This window comes from Anopheles merus, chromosome 3L, assembly GCF_017562075.2.
Source record: "Anopheles merus strain MAF chromosome 3L, AmerM5.1, whole genome shotgun sequence".
Lineage (NCBI taxonomy): Eukaryota > Metazoa > Arthropoda > Insecta > Diptera > Culicidae > Anopheles > Anopheles merus.
The window spans coordinates 53,896-76,280 of NC_054085.1; the positions used below are offsets into that span (position 1 = coordinate 53,896).

Sequence of the window (22,385 nt, forward strand, 5' to 3'; positions counted from 1 at the left end):
CACTAGTGAAGTGAACTTGGCTTTCAGTGACTTACCACTTCAGTGACTTGTTACCATAGCAGAATAGTCAGTCCTATGTATGGGGCACGGTCTATTCGGGACTTGAACCCATGACGGGCGTGTTGTTACGTCGTACGAGTTGACGACTGACCACCAGACCGGCCAGAATTATTGCCAGTTGATTTGAAATTTTTGTTCGTACTGAAGAATATTTACATCATGTTTTTCATTATGACCGAAAAAATCGATAAAATCTAGTAGGAAATGTCGAACATCATGAGCAAATAAACTCTTCCTAGAAACAAATCGATAAAGATCGTTTAGCATTTTTTTTTTGAAGCAATGTAAGCAGTAGCGGTTGACTCAATCATTGATCAAGAAAATTAATGAATAATGACAGAACTACAATATTGTAATGAATAATTAATATCTTCCAATATATTAGTAATATAAAGACACTTTTCATTTTTTCTTTATCCTAACACATACAGTTTAAAAAGTTAAGGAATTTGTGATAAAATTAATACTTTGACTCATTATCCGCGTTATTCAAGAATCCGGGCGAACTCGAGTACTGATGAGCCCGGATACATGGCGATCCACTGTATTTCACTTATCATATACAGGTGTCCCCCGAGATACGACTGTATTTGGGACCGAAAAAATGTCCCAAAGCAAGGCGTAAGGCTGCGCTCTGGCACCAATCGAACACGACATCCGACTCGAACAAGCCCATATAATCATATGGAGGTGCACTGTCAGACACAAACAAACAAACAAGACAAACATGTCAAATCCCATACATTTTTCATGTTCGATGTCGTGTTCGATTGGTGCTAGAGCGCCGGGTAAGTCGAAAAAGTCGTATGTCGAATATCTCTGAATCCAAAGTTTATAACCGAAGTTGAAGAGTTGGAATTTATGATATCGTGTATTTTATTTAAAATAATGTTCGATAATGTAATAACTATATTTTAAAAACCGTACACAATAAAGATATGCAATATCGGGTAGTTTTGGAATCTTTGGAAATGTGTGTATAACGTTTATCAGCCCAGATATTCAAAAAAATACATAAATTTCTTGTCAATGACAACTTTTAACTGTCAAAATCAAAATCGTCGTATCTGCGAATCGTCGTAACTCGAGGGGGTCGTAACTCGGGGGACGCCTGTATATTATATTGGAAAGAGTCTCTTGCAAAACGAGTGAGTAACTGGAACGGATTACACTCGTTGTAAGGGGTTCCATCGTACAGAAAAACACCACCGAAAAAAAACAATTTGATTGTACAAAATCAAAATAACAAAATCTTTTGAATATTCAGAATGTAAAACGTCGTATATAGGTTGATGGGCAACAGTTTTATGTAAATAATGGCTGGTATTATTGAATCCGTTCGTAGCGGCGGCGTACGTCCCGACACTCATTTTCCTAACGTACTAGATGGATGCTATAGTTATTCACCGCGGCGTTGTAGGACCGGGCTCAAGAAATGTGTTGCCATCCCTAGAATTTCATGTGAGCGCCGTACATTCCCCCTACGAACGGATTCAATAATACCAGCCAATGTGAAAAAATGAAACATATAACAAATCTTTACAAATTTAAAGAAAACCGTTAAGTACCGCGATGATCATAGAATATTTAATATTGCTTAAATCTCCTTTCGTATAATAAATAAGTTAATAAATAATAAAAAGATATATCTATCTATAACGTATCTATGACACACACAAAATATTATGATAAAGAAGTAATGGTAAATCATTATTTAATAACTAATTTCGGATGAAAGCAACCTAATTCAAGCGATGTCTCACATCATCAACAATTTATTTCTTGAGTTCTTTGCGCTGCACATACGTTTTCGATCGTTTTCACATTTCTTTACACTTGCTCCCAATTCACTCTTTAAATCATTCACAAACATTGGTTATGCATAAAAGATAAATATCATTAGCACATGCGCTAAGTTATTTCGTTATGGTTCACTTTCTGCTCCTTCATACAATACTAGCATTACCTTCACTTCGGTAATGCCTCGGTATTATGTAGAATAAATATATCGAGCTTTCTGAGCTGTTCCTTTGTGTATAATTTATTACTCTCTTGTCTGACTACCTAATTAGGGTTGCGCTAGTTTAACATTCTGTTCTATAGGTTCACACATGGTAACACATTTCGATTTAGAAAATAAGTTTCACTTTTATTGCATAGCTTCAATAACAATTCAAAAAGCAAGAAAAATGATTAGTTGAATAATAAAAGTAATCCATATAAGTGACGTAGGTGTAGTTAAATAAAACCAATAAATGTAAAAAAGGTTAATTTAAATTATTGTTGTTACCAAAAAATCTGAATCGCAGCTGTTGGTAAATCTTTCATGTAGCTCATCTGTCATAGTACTCATCTGTTAAAAATTAGCAGAAGTAAAAGCATAGTAGTAATACAAATATGCAATATTTTCGATTCGTTAGAAACGATACGGATTCTTCCCTTGTTCAATGGCTATTTTATATTGTTCTACCATTTCAAAATAGATTTTACTACAAACCAAATGCGATTGAATAGTGAATAGGCTGAAACCTTACTGTTAGATTTAGGTAACACTGACCAGGTCTTTATATGTTTCAAAACATATTCTAAGAGAAAATTTCTAGCTTACAGTAAAGATTACCGTATTGTTTATAGAACAAAGCATCAGTGCAACACAGCAATTGAAAATCAATATTTTTTATTTGTTGCAATACATCAATAAACATTCTAGAATACAACGCACACATTAATCTGATTCACTCAAAGTTTTAACAAACAAACACACAGCATCTAAAATAAACGCTAAAATCATAATAACCGTTTCATGAATTAAACCCGATAGCAAGAACTGATTAACCGGTTGTGTGGTACTAACAAGTCTAGGAAGCCCATGCAGACCAGTTCAGTAGGTGATTATCCAGAAAAATTAGAACACCATCATACAGTGTGCAATTTAGCAAGTTGTACATTAATGATTTTTTATGATTTCTCACAATTGCTGTTCACACTTAAAAGTGCGATCATAAATAAACTGCTGTTTGGATATGTAAAAAATAAACTTAAATGTTGTAAACTGAGTAGAATTTCACGTTTTCTAACCATAACGTTTCTTCCAATCGAGCAACAAACTTGTCACATTTTTCAAGCATGTATATAAGCATATGTATCTGTAGAGCGGAAGTAATCGGAGTAAATTTTTAATCCAATATCCAGAATGTAAGTATGTTTAACATTTACATCAATATACCAATATTCTCAAAAGGTATGATCAGGTTGGATATGACCTATATTATATCACAATTTTACTGACTTCACTACTACGCTATACTACATCAACAGCCAATATAATCTTTGTGTTCCTGTATCCTTCGTATTTCTTATGTTTTTGTTTGGTTTCGATTCAGTTACAGTTCTCCAGCATTGAAGCATGCAGTTTTTTTTTTTACTTTTCTGATCATACCGTATGTTGTTTGAAAAAAAAAAATCATTACGTTAACAAACTAACAAAAATAAAACCAAAAACAAGCTAAAACAGTTAAACAGCTAAATAGTAGTACTTAATTAAATCAATCCTTTGCCTTTCAGGGTGCGTCATGCCAAACAATCCATTTCTGAGTGTACAAGTAACTATTAGGATTGAGACAAAAATTTAATTCTAAATGTTGAACTCCTGACAGCATTTAGAACAATAAAAGTTGGTGTTAATACTACCGTAAAATTTGCAACCCTCTGTACGACATAGTTGATTTTTGCCATAATGGCTGCTGTTTACTGTTGGATGTGATGTTTGCAGTACACTACTTCCACCAACTACACCGATAGAGGAAGAAGATGACGATGATGAAAAGGGGTGTAACGATCTTGTGGTTTCATTTGTATTTCCCAATGAGCCATGTGAAGCAACTAATCCGTTATGATTACATGCAAACTGGCCTGTTCCTGTAACTGTGTTTTCTATCCCATTAGATACTGGTGGAAGATTTACCACACACATTGCACCAGTACGAGTGTACGGCATGTTAGTGCTGTTAGTAGCGCTGACGACGCTTCCTCCGGGAGAATAAATAGATGCTACAATGCCACTAGAACTGGAAGTCGTAGAACCGGATGAGGATGGCCCGATGGGTGGTTTGGCACTGGTTGCATATTCAGTACACATACCTGTACTCGCATGCTGCTGATGAGGTGGTTTACTTATTTCTTCGTCTCTATGATAAAGATGCTGATGTTGCGACCGGTGATGATTATGATAAAGTTGTTGCTGGTATGAGTGTTGTCTATTAAGCCCACTAGGATTGGATGACTGATCCACACCAGCAATTGTAACAGCATTCTTGTAGACCGAGTTTGATGAAGAATGCATTTCTTCGGGTTTGGTATCATTGTAGAAGGTAGATCGTGATAAATACAGTGTTTGATCAAGATCGTTTAAACGCCTTGCCGAAGGTAATTTCTGTATGCGATCGTGTGCATCCATGTCAGCTTCGGCGTAAAATTTGGACTTGCCCGTCCCGTAGCGAAGAGTGTAGTCTGTAGAATCTACGACACATTTTGACGACTCTCTCTTGCATTGCATTTCATAACATTCTAGGCACATATAACTAGTCGCAGCAGTACCGTAATTCAGACAACCAGCATTGATACAATTGACCGGCTCTCCCCCAACCATTCGAGATACTTCTGGACTTTCACTGTCACCAGGATATTCTTCGTGTTCGCGATGAAGCTGACCAACTTCTGCGACATATTTCGTCAGACGTTCAATTTCCTTTCTGTCGCGCATTTTCTCTGCTTCTAGATAACGTTCTTGAGCGCATTCTAGGTAATTTTTGATCATTTCTTCCTGATATTCGTGACGCCGTGATTTTAATTGCGCACACAAAATTCGGAACCGCGGAAACTCACTGCGAAAATTACTTTTATCATTAAATGGAGATTTTTTACTACTGACACCGCCCGTAGTACTACCGATATGGCTATTTTTACTCCCGATACGTGTAATTGAACCAATATTTTTACGCAACTTTCTACTCATTGATTTCCCAATACTACCAAATTGCTTTGCTACACTTTGTAGCTGCTTTGCCGCTTTACTTTTGCTTCCAACATCTTTTCCGCTCACACCCCCAGGTAATGATTGATTGGAAGCTGTCATGGAAGCAACTGCCGAGGACACAGTTGTAACAACGGGTGTCGAAGAAGTTGTGCCGACATTGTGATTATAATTCTCATCGGATGTGAATACTATTTCTCCCTCTGCAATTTTCTTTTCATACTCATCGTCCGAGTAATCGTCGTAGTAAATTTCATCGTCAGGACTTTCGATGCCCGTAGCATGCACTATATCCAAATATTCTTTCAATAGCGCTATATGTTCACGATCCGTTAGTATCCAGTTTCCATCACTTCCGTCGTACTCGCGCCAGTTGAAATCTTTTCCAGGATCAATGCAAAATTGAATTGGAAGTAATTGATTTGTTTCATCTACAAGGGGTATTAACGCCGGCGGACTATCGTTACTTGCTTCCATAGCTACTAATGCAGAAAAGTGTGCCATATCATAAGCCAGCAGCAATGGGGCTCGATGGCATTCGTTTGACGGTACTTCGAACGGCAAATAAACTCCACCAAATGGTATGGGAGAGAATGCTTCGCCATTAATATCCCTAAGAAACACATCGGAAACCACGATGATGGTGCGTCGAAGAATATGGGCTAGTGCTAGCACATGAATCTCTTCCAAGCTTTCGTAAGTAGCATTTACGTCTTCTCTATCGTGAATCGATGTTGCACTCGCTCCAGCATTTACAGCATCAAAGTTTTTTTCGATCAACAACGATCGTCGCCGGGAAGGCCCGATACTTTTCGAGTTACGTCGTGGTTCTGGTGAAGCAATAGCAACAATCTCTTCCCATTCTTTAGCCCACTCGCTTTCACAGAACACAAACCCAGCCTGCTTGTTGACACGGGTTTGCTGAAATCGCCACCGTCGATACAGTGCTTCACGAAATTCTTCCTTCGATAAAATATCATGCAATGTACGGCGCAGGGTCAAACGGCGATCGTGGAAGCCCCACATAGCGAGTGATGCAGCATGTAGTAAACAGTTGCCATCACCTGTAGTGGCTAATGGCCAAAGTTTTCGACAAGCTCCTGATTCATACCACCAATTCAAACGATTCGTAGCCTCCAATGAGTTAAGGGTAGAGTTTTCAATCAAATCTTTTTCAAGAAATTTGCTAAAATGAAAAAATACAACAACATTACAGCTATACTTACACATGTAAACGAGTGGCATTTACTTACCGAAAATCATCCGTATATTTTGTCAGGTCGGGCAGAGTAAACGTATAATCTGGTGTATCAATGAAGTTAAGATTCTTGTCATTTTGCTCGTGAATATGAGCATGGAAATCCATCTCAAACTCTTGTCTAGCACGTGAAACTAATGTCACATTTTCCGTAGCACGTGATATTCCTCGTTCTAATTTTTTGCCTAAATTAAAGAAACAGATAAAAAGTATAATTATAATCCATTGAACTGGCCATGCCTTTTTGCATAATAAAAACAAAAAGCATATTTCTAACGTTTTGAACACATTTGTATTTACAAATAACATTTCTCATAATAATGTTAAACTACATTTGTTTCGTGGCTATCATTAATGAATCATTTCAGTTGTTGGTTGTCTAAGAAAAAAAAGAATACATTTATAGACGCATGTTACATTTGGCAAAAAAATAAGAGCTTCAATGAAGGTTTCAATTTGACTGTTAGCGAAACATAAGATGATAAACAGCATTAGAGAGAAAAAGATGGCGATGTTATTACGAAATATGAAACATACTATCAAAAATGTCTATTGAATCTGCTTTCGTGAGTGTTGGCCTCAGCTGTACGGTTGATGTTTGTAAATCAGTGATGTAGTTCATTCCAATGTTGTTGCCACTCTCATGAATCACATTTCCGAACATAGAAATCCCGATAGAAGACGATGCAGAGTTTTTAAAATGATTGTGCTGTGGATTACGGTGTGATTTCATCGTAGATAGAGACGATATGGATAGATTTGCCGGAAGAAATTGCATTTGCACGTTTGAAATATTGCTATTACTACTAATTCGGTTACTTTCGCCAAATCTATCGCTTTTACTGATCACGCTTCCGTTAGTTACGTATGAAAATTGTGAATCGCGAATATGGTGTATTTGTAGCGGCTGTTGCTGGTTGTTACGTTGGTTTTTACAAAATGTACCCGATGAAAACATCGATGTTGTTGCTGATGGTAGCATTGAAGGAGACGCAGATCCATACGAACGTTGCGTTGATGTGGATGTAGATGATTGTGTATTGTTTAGATCTTCGCTTTCATTTTTCTTGTTGTTGAAATATTCCGTAGTCGAAGTATCTATCGGACGATATGTTGAATTAGAATTATTATAATACCAAAATAATCGCAATACGTATCAACTATGTTCAATAAACACATGAATATACAATGTAATGGATAAAGATGAATAGTTCAAACGGAATTCTAAAATGCACAATTCATAAGTGTACAGATAAAAGCGAACTCATGTGTACTCCATAAGCACATATAATAATTTCCTTTTCTTTAAACTGCTTTGATTGATACAAGTGTCGATATGAAGCACTGAACACACATAATTATATGTTTTTACTGAAACCAAACAAATAAAAAAAGCAACCAAAATATTATTGGAAAACAAAAATGCACTACCATGAATAAGAAATATCTTAGCCATAGATCATAAGTACCATTGTAATCAATTAGCGCTTTCTTCAAATCCCACTCCCAAGTTTTTAAACAGCTGACGGCGTCTTGTGTATTAGCTCCAGTGTGCGTGATGAATTCCGTGACTAAATGAGTGGTTTCCATGTTCATTGTTCGAATTGATTCCTTTTATCTGGCGCAAATAAGATACAGTATGGAATGATATCAACTGATTCAGTCTATAGCTGGTGGGGCAATCACACATCACGATTTGACGATGGCCTCCTCCTCCAACATGGACTGCATTATTCTCAATCAAGCGGTTCATGGACCGGTAACAATTATCGCGGAAGAGTTTTATATTTGCCTCAAAGCAAGATTATTTCTCGTTAGTAATATATTTTACTGATACACTCTACAAAGTGGTATTATGGTATATTATTTTTTGGGTTGTACTAGCTGCGATGTAAATAGCAGTAGCCGGAAGAAACGTTGAGAAAGTTGTTTAATTATGTTGTATTTGTATAAATTCTATTTATACACGCAAGTGAAATCCAGAACCATGTTTAAAAGCAACTAAACTATGTTAACTGTACAATATTTAGAATATTTATGTTTTATTAAAACAATGTAATCATTTTTTCTGAGGCAAGAGAACGAATGAGCAACACCCTCCTATTGTTGTTAAATGGTGAAGTGACTTTGTCTGTCAGCACACGAAAAAGCTTGAAAAGAAATGAGAAAGAGTTCAAGGTATATTAATCATTTAGTGAATTAGCGTCCAATTGAAGCTAAACTATCAAAGACACAACAATTCTTAACGAATTATTATCAAAGATGATATAAATAAAACTGATAAATTAATAAACAATAATCATTCAATTTTGCTTCTTGAAATTTTACAGTAATTTTGTAAATGGCAAAATTTGCCAATTAGCGAACATGATAGCAACCATCCTAAGCATCTAAAAATATTATAATCTTGCACTAATGCGTTAAATTAATAAAAATATTTAACATCGCTATTGTTTTAATTCATTTCTCAGCCCATAAATACGTTATATTTTGCATATTTTTACAAAAACATTTTTTTTTCAGAAATCCATCTTCTTCCGTTTAAGGTTTAAAAAACGCACTACTTTCTGTCCCTACTATTCATATTCGAAGTTTGCAAACTATCTCGATACATTCCAATAAATTATCTCTTCATTAATGTGCACAATACTGTCGCTTAGCTAAATCCACTTCTAATTTGACTTTGGCTTATTTTCTTATATTTTTTTTCTTCTGATTTGGCTTAATGCCGGCCTATCCGTCCACGCTGATCGATACTTATGTAGACTTCTAAATAAATACCATGCAATTGGATGTTTGATGCTTTTGTGCATTTCAAATAGATCTGAATGGGAATCGAACCGGTCCGCCTTGTAAAAATTGCTTGGACATGCTTGTAAGAACTGGCACACCTAAAAAGTAATTTTAAGTTTAGTTACATATTGTGATAAGTACGTTTATTTTGAGATGACTTTTATCTTAGCGATTTGGATTCAAATTCGACCCTTTGCCCGAACGTTATTCAACTAATTAGAATTAGAGTGTACACCGTTGCAAGGTCAATGTGCTAAGAATTTTAATGGTTCAAAATGATACATTAGCTTTCGAAAATTAAATCATAACAATATTGTTATTGTGTATAAAAGGAAGCAGAAAACTCAACAGTAGCTAACTGTATCTGTATAATTAAACTTTACTGTTGATATAATATAAGGTCAAACGTTACCATCATACACAATGCAACACGTACGTAACACCTATTCAACAATCTTGTTAAAGCATTGGAATAGCATCACACCGCAATGAATTCCATCAGCTCAATCACAAAGTTCAAGGCTATCGGCTGGTAATACAGCATTGTTGTAGGAGAAGAGTGTCAGTCGCGTCGCTGGATTCAAAATCTGTATTAACCAAATGATCTACTACTACAGCATTATTGTGTATATTCGAAGCATTGATCAAAGCTACTTGATCAAAAATGTTTCATGCAATGGGAAATAATACACCAATGGGTAAAATGCACCAGTGAATTTTACCTACCGTATCACTTACATTTAATAGAAAATAATAATATTGATTTACCAGCCTAGGTTGCAAAAATTACGACACACTGTTATTGTTTGTTTTGTAGTAACATTCTCTCGAGTTAAGATCAGCTCGACTCACTCCGCTTCTCCTGCCCCATTAACTCAAGGAGGGGAAGAATTGGCACATTACATTATCCGTCGGTTCCCTGGTAGGAATGTGCCATCACATTATTCATTTACTTAAGAAATGCACGCTTCTGGAATGAACAGGCCATGCATGCAATTATCTATTTCCGATATCACTTCCGTTCCGTTTTGCACACACACATTTGATTAGGTTCAACTCATACTTCTTAGTGTGCTAACAGATTGATGGTGCTGCCATATAACCCAAAAACATGAATCATCTAGCACATATTACGCATTTTGTCTGCCTACAGACGACGGAATTCCGTTTACCTTGAGATATTTATGTACACTACTCCGAATTTTCACTTGTTTCACAACCGATGGCTCGTTGATACACAACACAAATAAACAACATGCACTAACGCAGTGGTACACTTTTAACATTGCCACGCACAAATTCAGCATAAAACAATATCATTCAGCAAGCAGTCTAATAGAATGGAGATGAATTATAGATACCGATTGTAGTATTACTTAAATTGGATTCGCACTAGACATTCCGCACGAAAAACTTCATGTGTGTTTCTATTTTTTTCTTCCTTTGCTTCAATAGTGCTGTGAATCAGATGGCCATGAAATCAAGCAACAAGAGTAAAGCACCCTACTGATGACGGTGTTCGAAGAATATACAGGTATTTTCCTATAAACGCTATTAAGGCGGACCGCAGGCAATAGTGTATTTCGAATAATAGTATAAGTCGATTTTGGAGTTTTTCAGTCAAATTATAGCTAAACAAAAGGGATTTTTTTTGCATTTGACATTCATCGTGTCAAATTAGTACAATTTACTAAAATAACTGTCAAATTTAGAAAATAGCGTGTAGCGAAATCACGTATATCGAGTATGACATATATCGGGGAATACCTGTACAGACATTTTCCCGATTACAGGTAGTCCCCGAGATACGCAGTACCTCTTACACGCAGATTCGAAGATTCGCTATTTTCTTGATTTGACAGTTCTTGGCAAAGTGTGCATAATATACAGGGGTTTTCAAGTCACTTTCGAATGTAAACATTGGTTTTCACGACGTGCTAAATTATTTTCCACATCACTCTGATATTTCATTTCCATCGTTATAATCAAAGTGTATTTAGACAAGGTGGTCTCGTCCCATACAAATTGACAAGTAATTTTGGTAAATTTGGTAATTTATGGTAATTTTGGTTTTGGTTTGACAGAATGGGTGAAATGAATTGCCATAGGAATGGTTCGTTTTGTTCTTAGCAACACATACGTCCCAAGTGCCACAAATCCACTAAACAGCCACTAAACGGATTCTAAACGACTCAAGCTCGCAACCTAAACGGAATATAACGGAATATACTTAACCAGTGGAGCTTCCACGTTTGGAGAGCTTTTTCATTCCCTTTGTACTGTTGTATAGTTTCGCATTAAAATTACAGGCGGTCCCCGAGATACACGGTACCTCTTATACGCGGATTCGGAGATACGCGTTTTTTTTTTAAATTTGATAATTATTTGAGAAATTTGTACTGTAATTCTGTAATACTGTAATACTGTACTGTAGAAATTTGTACAAATAATTTCCGTTTTGATCGAATGTTAAAAACTATTTCAAAAGGTTTAACACTATTATGTTCAGTCAAAATCATATCAAATAACTCATAAAGTGACTAAAACCGCCCCCTTTTTGCAAAATTACACAAAAATTAGTGACATTTTAGCTGGAAACCACGAGTTTCGACTTACACGGAAATTCGAGATACGCGGTAATTTGCGGCCGTTTTCGGTCCCCATTAACCGTGTATCTCGGGGACCGCCTGTACAGATTTTCCACGATTTATTGGTCAGTTCCCATAATTTTTTTGATGCGTTCCTACGGTTTTTTGATCGTATCCCATAGATTTTTGGTTCGTTCCCATAATTTATTTATTTTCCGATTGCATATCAATACAATTGGATCAAAAAATTCTGGGAAATGGCCAAAAAATGATGGAAACCGACCAAAACTTGATGGAAACCAACCAATAAATCGTGGGAAACCCTGTTTACATCGCTAAAACTAGAACGGCGATACGATTGTTTAAATACTAAACTCAAATGGAAATAACTAGCACAGAAGCAAGTGAAAATTTAATAATGATCGTAGGTGTTGGTACTCACGTATCTGACCACACGACCATTCATATAGATTTTTACTCAGAAAGGCCATATAGGTCATGATTAGATGAAACTTGTCAAAACACATTGCAAGAAAAGGACAGCAATATAATGATGAGTTGTAATACGCCATCTATTGAGCAAACCAGTGAAGCTATGGAGATTTCGTTTTTTTCTATGGCTTCTCGTTCTATGGCCAGTCGTTTAAGCTTAATCTGTGGCGGTTGGGATAAGCCTCTAAAGTCGCTCGGTACCCGAGTAGCCCGTTTGCCTGGAATATGATGTTTTTTGGTTACCAGTGACAGGGTTAAAGCAACGGAATGACAGATGGAGAACGCAATCGTTAAGGCCCGTGGCAGCGCTCATCCGATGCGATTTTATCGGACGAAATTTATATGGGATTTGACAGATAACGTCGGACGTGCGATTTCGTCGTACGACGGAATCAAAAATTTTTGATTCCGTCGGATCGTCGCATCCGATTTTATCTGTCAATGTAATCATGCAGGTTATGTAGGAACAATATGAAATTATTTTTTATAATGGTTAAACCATTCAAATTTTCGCAATATGAGCCGAAATAGCGTTTGACAGAAGCGTCCGATAAAATCGCATCGGATAAGCGTTGCCACCGCCCTAACCCAGTAATTTTATCTGCGGCGAAATAGCACTGCTGTCAAAACAGTAAAATGGATTCGATTAGTTTTTTTCTTATTGTTGTCGCTTGTCTCTTATGTTTGCTACGAAGCTGTACCGTCTAGTTTCTGAATATTTGTTGCAAACGGACACGATATAGCAAATGAGATCTATTGTTTGTATAACTGCTGTGTGTTGGTATTTATAGTTTAACATTATTCTAGAATTACGATCGCAGTATTGCACACCACCTCCCGAGGGTGCTGTAAAACGTCATATAATCACGCATCGCCAATACGATACGATTGTTCAAACAAACTTCTATAGCGAGCTGAATCCACACGAATTGAAACGGTACAGCGAAAACGATATCGAAATACAACTACTAGTAACTCGAACCACTAGCTTCCATCAACTCGCACCCGTACCGGGTTCGTGGTTTCGTTCTCAGTTCCCGACATCAGTTTTATAATTGAACGACGCAGGACGGGGCGTTTCCGATTAGATTCGGAAGTAAGCTCAAACCACGGAACTAAGGCTGGTCCCTGGTACGATATGATGGTCCCATTTCGACGTAAGAAATCTAACAAACAATTTCCAGTGAAAGTATGTACCTTTGATTCGGAGCTTGAATTTCACCTTGAGGTAAGTTACTGCATCGGAGTGGTACACCAGAAAACCCGTATTATAATAATCCAATGTCATTTGTTTTGTTCGTAGCACCGAGCAACAGGTAGATACTTGTTTGAATTAATATGTCGAACGATCGGCCTGCGCGAGACATGGTACTTTGGGTTGCAGTTCGAAGATTCCAAAGGAAACCTGTCATGGCTGAAAATGGACAAGAAGGTCCAGGATCAGAGCGTGCACATGACAAACGGTAGCTGTATGTTTATATTCTTAGCCAAGTTTTTTCCCGAAAATGTGGCTGAAGAGCTGGTACAGGAGGTAACGCAGCATCTGTTCTTTCTACAAATAAAACAAGCCATATTGTCGATGGATGTATACTGTCCGCCAGAGGCATCTGTGTTGCTTGCTTCATACGCGGTGCAAGCTAAGGTTAGTGTGAGGAAGAACTTAACTCATCAATAGTTGATTAATTGTTTATGGTTCTGTTAGTACGGCGATTATGACGAAGCAGTATGCAAGCCAGGGATGCTGATCAGCGAAAATTTGCTGCCTCAACGCGTGATCGATCAGTATCAAATGACGCCCCAAATGTGGGAAGAACGCATTAAAACGTGGTATGCAGATCATCGAGGTATGTCAAGAGATGAGGCAGAAATGGAATATCTAAAGATTGCGCAGGATCTGGATATGTTTGGTGTCAACTACTTTCCTATAACGGTAAAGTATATTTGTGCAAGTAATATGTTTTGCGCCACACATCATCATCTAATGCCGTTATTTATAGAATAAGAAAAACACGGAAGTTTGGCTTGGTGTGACGGCGTTGGGATTGAACATTTATAACAAAGAAAACAAGTTACTGCCAGTGACAACTTTCCAGTGGAATGAAATCCTGCACATCAGTTTCGACGATCGAAAGTTTGTGGTGAAAACTAATGACAGCAAAAGTCCGAAGCCTGTGATATTCTATTCGCAAAAGCTGCGTATCAACAAATTGATATTGGATCTGTGCGTGGGCAACCACGATCTTTACATGAAACGGCGCAAACCCGATACGATGGAAATTCAACAAATGAAAGCCCAAGCGAAAGAGGAAAAGCAACGAAGGCAAGTCGAGCGGAATAAGTTAACGCGCGAAAAGCAGCTGCGTGAAGCGGCAGAGCGAGAAAAGGCAGCGATGGAGCAAAGACTGATGCAGCTGCAGGAAGAGATGAGAGCCGCGAACGAAGCTTTGGTATTTCTTTGTAAAGTAATTTGAAGCTTCGTTTTGCTATACTAATTGCTTGTCAATCTGCATTCGATCTTTTTTAGCATCGCAGTGAAGAGGCAGCGGAACTTTTGGCGGAAAAAAATCGCCTTGCTGAGGAAGAGGCAATGCTACTCTCTCACAAAGCCCAGGAAGTCGAGCAGGAGATCAATCGGATGCGTATGACTGCTCGCAAAACGGAAGAAGAAAAGATGTACCTGGAGCGAAAGACACAAGAAGCAGAGTTACTCACTGCTCGCATGATGGAGGAATCACGCAAACGAGCTTTAGAGGCCGACAAGTTAAAAAATGAACTGATACACGCGCGTGTGGCAGAAAAGGAAGCGAAAGAAAAATTGCTGAATTTTCTAAGTCGAACGTCCACCGAATCGATACTCATTACACCTTCTTCATCACCGGAATCTCCTATGCATGAAATGCATTCGTACGATCTCTTGGCCGACGGTGATATGGAACAACTTTCACTGGAAATCGAAAAAGAACGGTGAGAACAATGTGCCACTTTTGAAAGTACATCTTTTAATAAATTTGCATGGATAATGCTGTTTTTTAGGGTTGAATACTTGGCCAAGTCGAAACAAGTACAGAATCAGCTCAAGGAGCTTCGCTCTGAAATTGAGCAACTAAAAATCGGTGAGAATCAGTGCCCACTGGATGACATCAATGCCGAGCAGTTGCGGCTAGGTGAGACAAAATATTCCACCCTGAAAAAGGTTAAGTCCGGTTCAACAAAAGCACGAGTAGCATTTTTTGAGGAACTGTAAGTTGTGTTTAACTTTTGCAATTCATTGTTTTTGTCTGAATTTAGATTGGGTTACGTACGCTTATTTTAATTTGTCGTTTTATTTTTTTAATACTTTTTAAAGTTCATTGCTTACTTTTGTTTATGCCGCAAAAAGTATACGGATCAAATATGATCATTTTGAAAAACGCTTTCAGCCTCGTTGCTCCAAATTCTCACCGCGTTTTTTCTATATTTGAGTTTATCTATACAAACTTAATACATACCACATATTTTATTGAAATATTGACTATTTTCACACAAGAAAGCCAAAAACAAGTTAATATCAATAGTATGTAAAATTTTTGTGTTGAAATGGTGCTCCCAATTGTTTTTTTAATAGAAACGATTGAAAATGTTTCGGGTAACACATGGTTCAAGTTATCGCCTTAATTGGATTGATTCAACTCTTAAAAAGATTTCGCTTATATTGTCTGCATTAATTCAATGTCGTCATTACTATCGATGATTGTCCGACGGTATGCTATGGTCAAATTAGTTTTGTTAATTATATTTCACCCTTTTAAAGATAGTTAATGACTTTAATATATTTCTTCTTTCTTAAAAAAGTCATTTAATTTGCAAATTGCCAAAGGCGAAAAGCCAGCAATTACCATTAAGACCTCATCTACTTTTACTTTGTTACGATGTTTTTGTTTTATTAAGCCCATTGATCCATACCCCAGCTTAACGTCCTAGTATAAAATACAGCGTACCCATTAGCTATAAATCACATTTACGTAGTATTTTCAATTTATGTTACAGTAAAATGATGGAGTATATAGTTTTACAAATATTAATTAGATACAAATAACCGAATGATGGTGTGTATTATAATTTATATGAGATTGCTGCATTCATCACTATGACTAGTGTACCATAATAACAGGTTTTTATAGATTATATTTTCATCTTTCAACAGCTATAAGTAGTAACACTTCATTTGTTTCTTTTTACGATCATCGTGTAGCGCGTATAATAAAGTATGTTAATTCATCTTCGTACCTTTATTTTCATTGTTTACATACATAAATACCACACCCTCGCTTCCCTTCACTTGTTTGTCACAACTGTGCGTGTTCTATATATTTGTTTGGGGTTTTTGGTGTTTCTGGTGTTCGTGTTAATTGCAATAATGGACATAGCATATTTTTGGAGTATGGAATTCAATCGATAGTGCCATTTGCAAACTATAGCTTTAAATACTGAGTTTTATTTATCGACCTCATCTGCCAACGGATGTGTTCTAAAAAAATAATAATAATAAGAGAGAAGGTACAAGTTATTTCATATTCCAAATTTCAAAATTATGCTGATATTATTTTCGATTCCATTATCCGTATTGCCGTAAGGAAACACATCTCATTTGAGATTCATTGTATTCGGTTGTTTTTATTTATTTGAGTGTATAGTTCTATCTTGTGTAACAATTCAGCATCATCAGAAAATACAAATATGTAATGGTTTTGGGTGTAACACTTCTCAGCAATAAATGCACTGTTCAACGGTGTCCGGGTTGCTGAATGATAATAAATGCTTATGCTCAATTCTGTAAATTACAGGGAGCCGGAAGAATCGATAGTGTAAAACATTACGATCGGTTACGATTTTCTCGTATCTAGCACAACCTATCTCAGGAATGACAACTATTATAAGGTGCCTTGCAAAATTAACGAACATATCAGACAGTTTCGAACGAAACCAAAGCCAGAAAAGAGCTCGGGCCATGAGAGCAAATGCGAACCAATTGTTAAGACTATTGTTATGCCGGAAAACTTCAACAGACTGTCAGTTTCTTCTAATGAGGTGACACAATGGAACGTTTTCTATTGAAATAGATTCAAATGTTCCTGCGTCGACAATAAATTGAAATTTTATGTTTATAATCCACAATGCATTTATTATTGATTTCAAAAATGACCAGATCAATTTAAATAAACAATTATTAGCTATCCGAACATAATGCTTGAACTTTACATCTCATGTGTATAAAATTTGATCATTTATTTTGTTAGCTCGCATTGCGTAAGTAATTTTTTGTTTCAATTTGAAGCTTTCAACCGTTTTTAGAACCTTTCGTGAAACGTTTCAAACTACGAAACAAGCCCCCATCCCAAGAAAATCAAACTATGGGCCCCAACCATCCTACTGCTCAGTCAGAACTCACTAAGGGAGTCTTATCTATCCACAGTTTTGTTCGTGGCAAAATACAATCGTCAAAATTCTTTCATATTTAGTCCAAGTGTGTGCATGTATCAGCCCAAACTTGCTACTTGACTGGTGTCTACCGCCAAGGTCAGAAGCAGTCTATATACAGAGTTTGATCGAATAAAACTATCCAAATGCCGCTGAAAGCTGTGTGTGTGCTGAATGGAGAAGTGAAGGGGACGATATTTTTCGAGCAGAGCGTAAGTAAAATGCTTATCAGTTTTTTTTTCATTCCTGTCGTAATTTAGAATGTGAGTTACGTCAAATGTTATGGATGTTTCTCGCGGAAATCAATTGCAATTTTATGTAACCTTGAATTCTGTACATAAAACACGCCTGTAGTTACGAAACTCTACTTTTCGACAATTGTATGCGGAAGAAATGCTCGTACTAGAGCGAGTACAATGTCTTATTGAAGCCAAGAAAAAAAGCGCTTCGTCATGACCGCTGGCATTTGATGTGACGCCATTACGTGTAGCGCCGGGTTCTTTAGCATAACAATAACAACACCAATAGCAACACAACCATACTGTGTGGCACAGACAAGGACTTGCAGAGTTGTATTCGATAAGCTGTAGTGAAATCTCCATTCATTCACATTAATTCAACTCATCTCATTAATCTAATGCAGGGTGAGTCAGATCCGGTAAAAGTAACCGGCTCGGTAACTGGCCTGAAGCCGGGAGATCATGGATTCCACATTCATGAGTTTGGAGACAACACCAATGGTTGCATGTCAACAGGCGCTCACTTCAATCCGTACGCCAAAACTCATGGAGGACCGGACGCCGAAGAACGCCATGCCGGTGACATGGGAAATATTGTTGCAGATGAAAATGGTCAGGCAAAGGTAGACTTGACCGCTACACAAATTGCTCTAAGCGGAGCCTTGAACGTCGTGGGACGTTCGTTGGTGGTTCACGCTGATCCGGACGATTTGGGCGTAGGGGGACATGAACTGAGCAAAACTACTGGCAATGCCGGTGCCCGACTGGCCTGTGGTGTGATTGGACTGTGCAAAATTTAATCCATTCGCTAACATTCAATCTACATTTCCCGCGTTATCAAACAATTAGAGACAAAACAGCGTGCACCCTCTTGCAACAATGGTGAATTAAGTAACATGTTAGATGCAGGGAAATTAGATGTAAAACTGTTGTATGTTTCGTTACTAATGGGGAAGGTCTGTCATGTACACTGATAATATCAATAAATGTGTGAAAAGCCAAAATACACTGTAAATCTGTTACTTAACTGCGTCGACGCACCGAGTGTTCCAAGTGAGTGGAAAAATGTGTACACCTATTAAGTTACCCCTTGAGATGTTGTTTTTCCTTCCTTGCAGGGTTCGTCCGTGGCTGTAACCGGTGCATTAGAGGGTTTACGGCCGGGTAAGCATGGGTGTCATATACACGAGTTTGGCGATTTTTCACGCGGTTGTCTCTCGACTGGGCCTCACTACAATCCGGACGGGAACGATCATGGGGCTCCGGATGACACGAATTGCCATGTCGGTGATCTCGGTAACATCGTGGCCTATAGCACCGGACTGGCCAAAATACAAATCGCGAATAAAAAATTAACCCTCGTCGGTGACCGAAGCATCATAGGGCGGACGCTCTCCATATCCGAGTACGAGGATGATTTAGGGCGAGGAAAACATGATTACAGCAAAACGACCGGAAATTCTGGCAACTGCATTGCCTGTGCAATTATTGGTGTCGCTCGCGAAGAATACTTTGCCGAACGATTGCATCTGACCACAGACGAGTAATGAATGCTTAATATTAACAGCAAGCCTTATCCAATGGGACATTTGTCCTTCTAAAGCTAAAGCTCCCAGCTCGATTCGTTATGCTTAAAGTGCTGAATTAATTCTTTTACTTGCAACATATTCTTCAAAGTATATTATTTTTGCTGTTTACTAAGAAAGAAACTACGCAAATGCAAAATGATATCCATTATCCACCGTCATTGTAGTATTGTACATAGCATCCGACCATGACGTTCTTCTCCGTTTCTCTTTTATAACTTATTTCGAACATAATTTAGCTACCATTGGTGTGGTACGGCCAGTACACACACACACACACACGCTTATGTTAAACACACATTTATATCATTATCGTGTATTAGTTTTTTTATGCTTAAACATAGGAACCTATGACAAGTAATGCTATGTCTGATCAACCTCATTCTTTCCTCTGTTGGCATCGAGCCATTGATTGCAGAATAGTTTTATGTGTTGCTAGATGCGAAAGACCCCGCCAACGATCTGGGGGATCTAAGTTGCCATCGTAATTCCTACTACTTTCTTCGTTATCGGACAATGCTCCAGCCGGTGATAGGGGGCAACCTTTTCTTTCGCTCGTTTTCATACTGCGTTGTATGAAGTTGAGCATCTTTTGTACTTTGGCGCAATTGGGACTTTTCTTCACCGTTGGTTGGCACTCTGTCGGCTCTTCGACATTCTTTCGTTGCACTAGAGTGTTTAGTGTACTCACAAATTCTAGCGGTTTTATTTTCTTATTTTTTACTAGCGCTCTCGCTTGCTTCAATGCCAGGCTACCGCTATGCGATGGCAAACCAATCGACAATACCGCTGTTTTGCTTTTCTTGTGCTTACTACCTTTCGTGACGGTTGTGTTGATTTTGGTTTTCGTCATCGAACCTCCAATGTTCTTTATCCTTAGTTTTGTGGGAGTAATGTGTTCCACAACAAGGCTGTTGCTTTCCGGTGATTTTGGTTTTTTGAACAGCTCTTCTTCACTAGTGTTGGAGGGTTTATCAAATACTTTTAAGCATTTTTCGAGCTTCCGCCCGATTAATTTTGTAGATTGCTCAACCGCATTACATGGTAAAGCAACTGTTACATCTTCAGTACATGCCGGCGCAGCTTGAATGGGCACGATCGGATCGATTTTTTGGTCCAGAACATCGTTCACTTTCAGTGAAGGGTTCACCGTCGAAGGAAACAGATCTTGTAACATATCGTCAATAAATCCTGTATCGAAGCTTGTTGAAAGATTTGCATAATCGGATGCTGCAGGTAAGCATTGTGATGATGTTGGTTCAGCAGGCGTTGGGCTTTGCGGCTGCAGTTCAGTGCCCCCATTATTACCAGCTAAAAAGTCTAAGCTGAAATCAATTGCTGCAACATTGTCCATTGAGTTTTCGTAACTATAGCACTCGCTGGAAAAGTTATTCCCAAAGCTGATATCTGGTGACTGTCGTTGATAATGGTACACAGTACTTTCCTCGAAATTTTTAAACTTAAAATTTCGGAAGGGATACATGCAGTCATTTGCTTCACACTTGTATATAGCTTCATTTAAGTTGAGAAACAGATAACGCATCATGTTTTGTTTATTGCGATCTAAACAACGAGGGCATGGGATCGCCTGCTCCTGAAACGATACAGATCCATTCCATTCAGTACGCTTGACAGCTCATAGTACCCGGCGTCAGAACTATTCTTACCTTGGCCGGATCCTCATCGATATATATTTTACGAACTGGGATTCTACTGGCTGTGTGATATCCCTTTTGAATTTGCTGGACTAGCAGCTCCATAGAATTACAAGTATTTCCTGTAATTTAAGGTAATTTTCAGCTCCCGGTTGTGCTGTTTACGATTGTTTTCTTTTTTGTACTGTTGCTCCTTGCATGCACTGCACACATGATTGCAACAGGACAATTTAGTTGACATTTTAAAAAACATACGCCAGGCTACATATTTTATTCTAACTTAACAAAAACATAAATACAAATAATTCATGAATGCTGAACAAAAATATGAATTAACCAAAAACCAAAGTGTTCATAAAAAGGTTTCGTCATGAAGCAAAGTGGGTAGAATTAAGGATTAGCCCTCTACGTTACGTTAGCGTTACGCGTAATGCCTGTTAATCTCGAACCCAAGCAGCATTTTTCTTGAAAGTCTATTTATCTCAAACCCAAACAGCATTTTCTAGAACTAGAAGGGTGATACGATTGTTTAACCGTAGAGTTGGCAACCAGATTTACACACGTAAGCTGGCAACCGGCATACTCGGGTATTCCACACGTTTTGATGCAAAAAATTAACGATTTTCATAGGTAAACAATGTTTTCTACATTTTAATGCTGTAAGCAAGTAATGCCGACCATATATTCTCTTCTATTTCATTTATTCATTAAGTTTTTTTCATATTTTATTATAAAAATAACGGTCAATTTGAAATTTGGAATCGCTTGAATATGACTCGAAAATAAGCACAATACGAAAAGAAGAGGAAGAAGAGAAACGTCATTCTCCATACAAAATGTATGGAATACCCAGGTATGCTGGTTGCCAACTTACGTGGTAAAGTTAAAAAAATTCCAATAATTAATTCCCGTGTTAATACCAAAGTTAATACCCGTGTTGCTGACCACACGACCATTCATATAGATTTTCGGTCGGAAAGTTAGAAGGGTATATATGCCATGATTAGATGAAGCTAGGCGAAAAACATTGCAAGAAAAGGACAGTACTCAAGTAGCCTTAAGAAACTCTATTTGATTATTAACAGTTTTTTAAAGCATATTTGATTTGGATAGCGTTTCGACATCATGTTTTTCGTCCACGGCTGCAGCTAACCTCCATGCTGATATAATGGAAAAAACCCATGGAATGAAAGAAACTTATGTGATACAGTGACAATATGCAGTG

General features: G+C 37.6%; 4 protein-coding genes across 24 annotated transcripts; 2 read left to right on the plus strand and 2 right to left on the minus strand.

Annotated features, from left to right (window-relative positions):
- Nucleotides 1-1,819: 1,819 nt before the first annotated feature.
- LOC121599188 (OTU domain-containing protein 7B-like) lies at nucleotides 1,820-10,800 on the minus strand. 19 transcript variants are annotated; one of them, XM_041926786.1, is made up of 7 exons: nucleotides 10,316-10,797; nucleotides 9,882-10,113; nucleotides 9,132-9,241; nucleotides 7,820-8,500; nucleotides 6,888-7,448; nucleotides 6,346-6,535; nucleotides 1,820-6,278 (listed from the first exon to the last, which is right to left on the minus strand). In XM_041926786.1, the coding sequence occupies exons 4-7, from the start codon at nucleotides 7,944-7,946 to the stop codon at nucleotides 3,695-3,697; spliced, it is 3,462 nt and encodes a 1,153-aa protein (XP_041782720.1). In that variant the 5' UTR covers nucleotides 7,947-8,500; nucleotides 9,132-9,241; nucleotides 9,882-10,113; nucleotides 10,316-10,797; the 3' UTR covers nucleotides 1,820-3,694. The 19 variants fall into 19 exon arrangements, with proteins under 19 accessions (XP_041782720.1, XP_041782719.1, XP_041782721.1 ...); XM_041926785.1 differs by having other exon boundaries at nucleotides 9,882-10,234; XM_041926797.1 differs by having other exon boundaries at nucleotides 4,014-4,127; nucleotides 4,201-6,278; nucleotides 9,882-10,800.
- Nucleotides 10,801-12,838: 2,038 nt separating this feature from the next.
- On the plus strand, nucleotides 12,839-17,370 carry LOC121599162 (moesin/ezrin/radixin homolog 2-like). 3 transcript variants are annotated; one of them, XM_041926723.1, is made up of 7 exons: nucleotides 12,839-13,451; nucleotides 13,527-13,865; nucleotides 13,926-14,153; nucleotides 14,221-14,670; nucleotides 14,748-15,187; nucleotides 15,257-15,463; nucleotides 17,047-17,370. In XM_041926723.1, exons 1-7 carry the CDS (start codon nucleotides 13,362-13,364, stop codon nucleotides 17,069-17,071), a joined length of 1,779 nt encoding a protein of 592 aa, XP_041782657.1. In that variant the 5' UTR covers nucleotides 12,839-13,361; the 3' UTR covers nucleotides 17,072-17,370. The 3 variants fall into 3 exon arrangements, with proteins under 3 accessions (XP_041782657.1, XP_041782659.1, XP_041782658.1); XM_041926725.1 differs by having other exon boundaries at nucleotides 15,257-15,387; XM_041926724.1 differs by having other exon boundaries at nucleotides 15,257-17,370.
- Nucleotides 17,371-17,706: 336 nt separating this feature from the next.
- On the plus strand, nucleotides 17,707-18,923 carry LOC121599164 (superoxide dismutase [Cu-Zn]-like). The gene is made up of 2 exons (XM_041926727.1): nucleotides 17,707-17,892; nucleotides 18,324-18,923. The coding sequence occupies exons 1-2, from the start codon at nucleotides 17,827-17,829 to the stop codon at nucleotides 18,717-18,719; spliced, it is 462 nt and encodes a 153-aa protein (XP_041782661.1). The 5' UTR covers nucleotides 17,707-17,826; the 3' UTR covers nucleotides 18,720-18,923.
- Nucleotides 18,924-19,379: 456 nt separating this feature from the next.
- On the minus strand, nucleotides 19,380-21,385 carry LOC121599163. Its single transcript, XM_041926726.1, has 2 exons — nucleotides 21,173-21,385; nucleotides 19,380-21,099 (listed from the first exon to the last, which is right to left on the minus strand). The coding sequence occupies exons 1-2, from the start codon at nucleotides 21,263-21,265 to the stop codon at nucleotides 19,885-19,887; spliced, it is 1,308 nt and encodes a 435-aa protein (XP_041782660.1). The 5' UTR covers nucleotides 21,266-21,385; the 3' UTR covers nucleotides 19,380-19,884.
- Between the last annotated feature and the right edge of the window lie 1,000 nt (nucleotides 21,386-22,385).

What these genes read in the sequence shown, in the direction of transcription:
- LOC121599188 (XM_041926790.1), bottom strand. Translation starts at nt 7,946, where the DNA reads ATGAACATGGAAACCACTCATTTAGTCACGGAATTCATCACGCACACT. An exon ending in AGCGCTAATTGATTACAATG is followed by an intron (nt 7,449 to 7,819) that starts GTACTTATGATC and finishes ATCGTCCGATAG; the next exon opens with ATACTTCGACTACGGAATAT. An exon ending in TTCAATAGACATTTTTGATA is followed by an intron (nt 6,536 to 6,887) that starts GTATGTTTCATA and finishes TCTTTAATTTAG; the next exon opens with GCAAAAAATTAGAACGAGGA.
- LOC121599162 (XM_041926723.1), top strand. Translation starts at nt 13,362, where the DNA reads ATGATGGTCCCATTTCGACGTAAGAAATCTAACAAACAATTTCCAGTG. An exon ending in CTGGAAATCGAAAAAGAACG is followed by an intron (nt 15,188 to 15,256) that starts GTGAGAACAATG and finishes GCTGTTTTTTAG; the next exon opens with GGTTGAATACTTGGCCAAGT. An exon ending in GTAGCATTTTTTGAGGAACT is followed by an intron (nt 15,464 to 17,046) that starts GTAAGTTGTGTT and finishes TGTAAATTACAG; the next exon opens with GGAGCCGGAAGAATCGATAG.
- LOC121599164 (XM_041926727.1), top strand. Translation starts at nt 17,827, where the DNA reads ATGCCGCTGAAAGCTGTGTGTGTGCTGAATGGAGAAGTGAAGGGGACG. An exon ending in CGATATTTTTCGAGCAGAGC is followed by an intron (nt 17,893 to 18,323) that starts GTAAGTAAAATG and finishes AATCTAATGCAG; the next exon opens with GGTGAGTCAGATCCGGTAAA.
- LOC121599163 (XM_041926726.1), bottom strand. Translation starts at nt 21,265, where the DNA reads ATGGAGCTGCTAGTCCAGCAAATTCAAAAGGGATATCACACAGCCAGT. An exon ending in TCGATGAGGATCCGGCCAAG is followed by an intron (nt 21,100 to 21,172) that starts GTAAGAATAGTT and finishes GTATCGTTTCAG; the next exon opens with GAGCAGGCGATCCCATGCCC.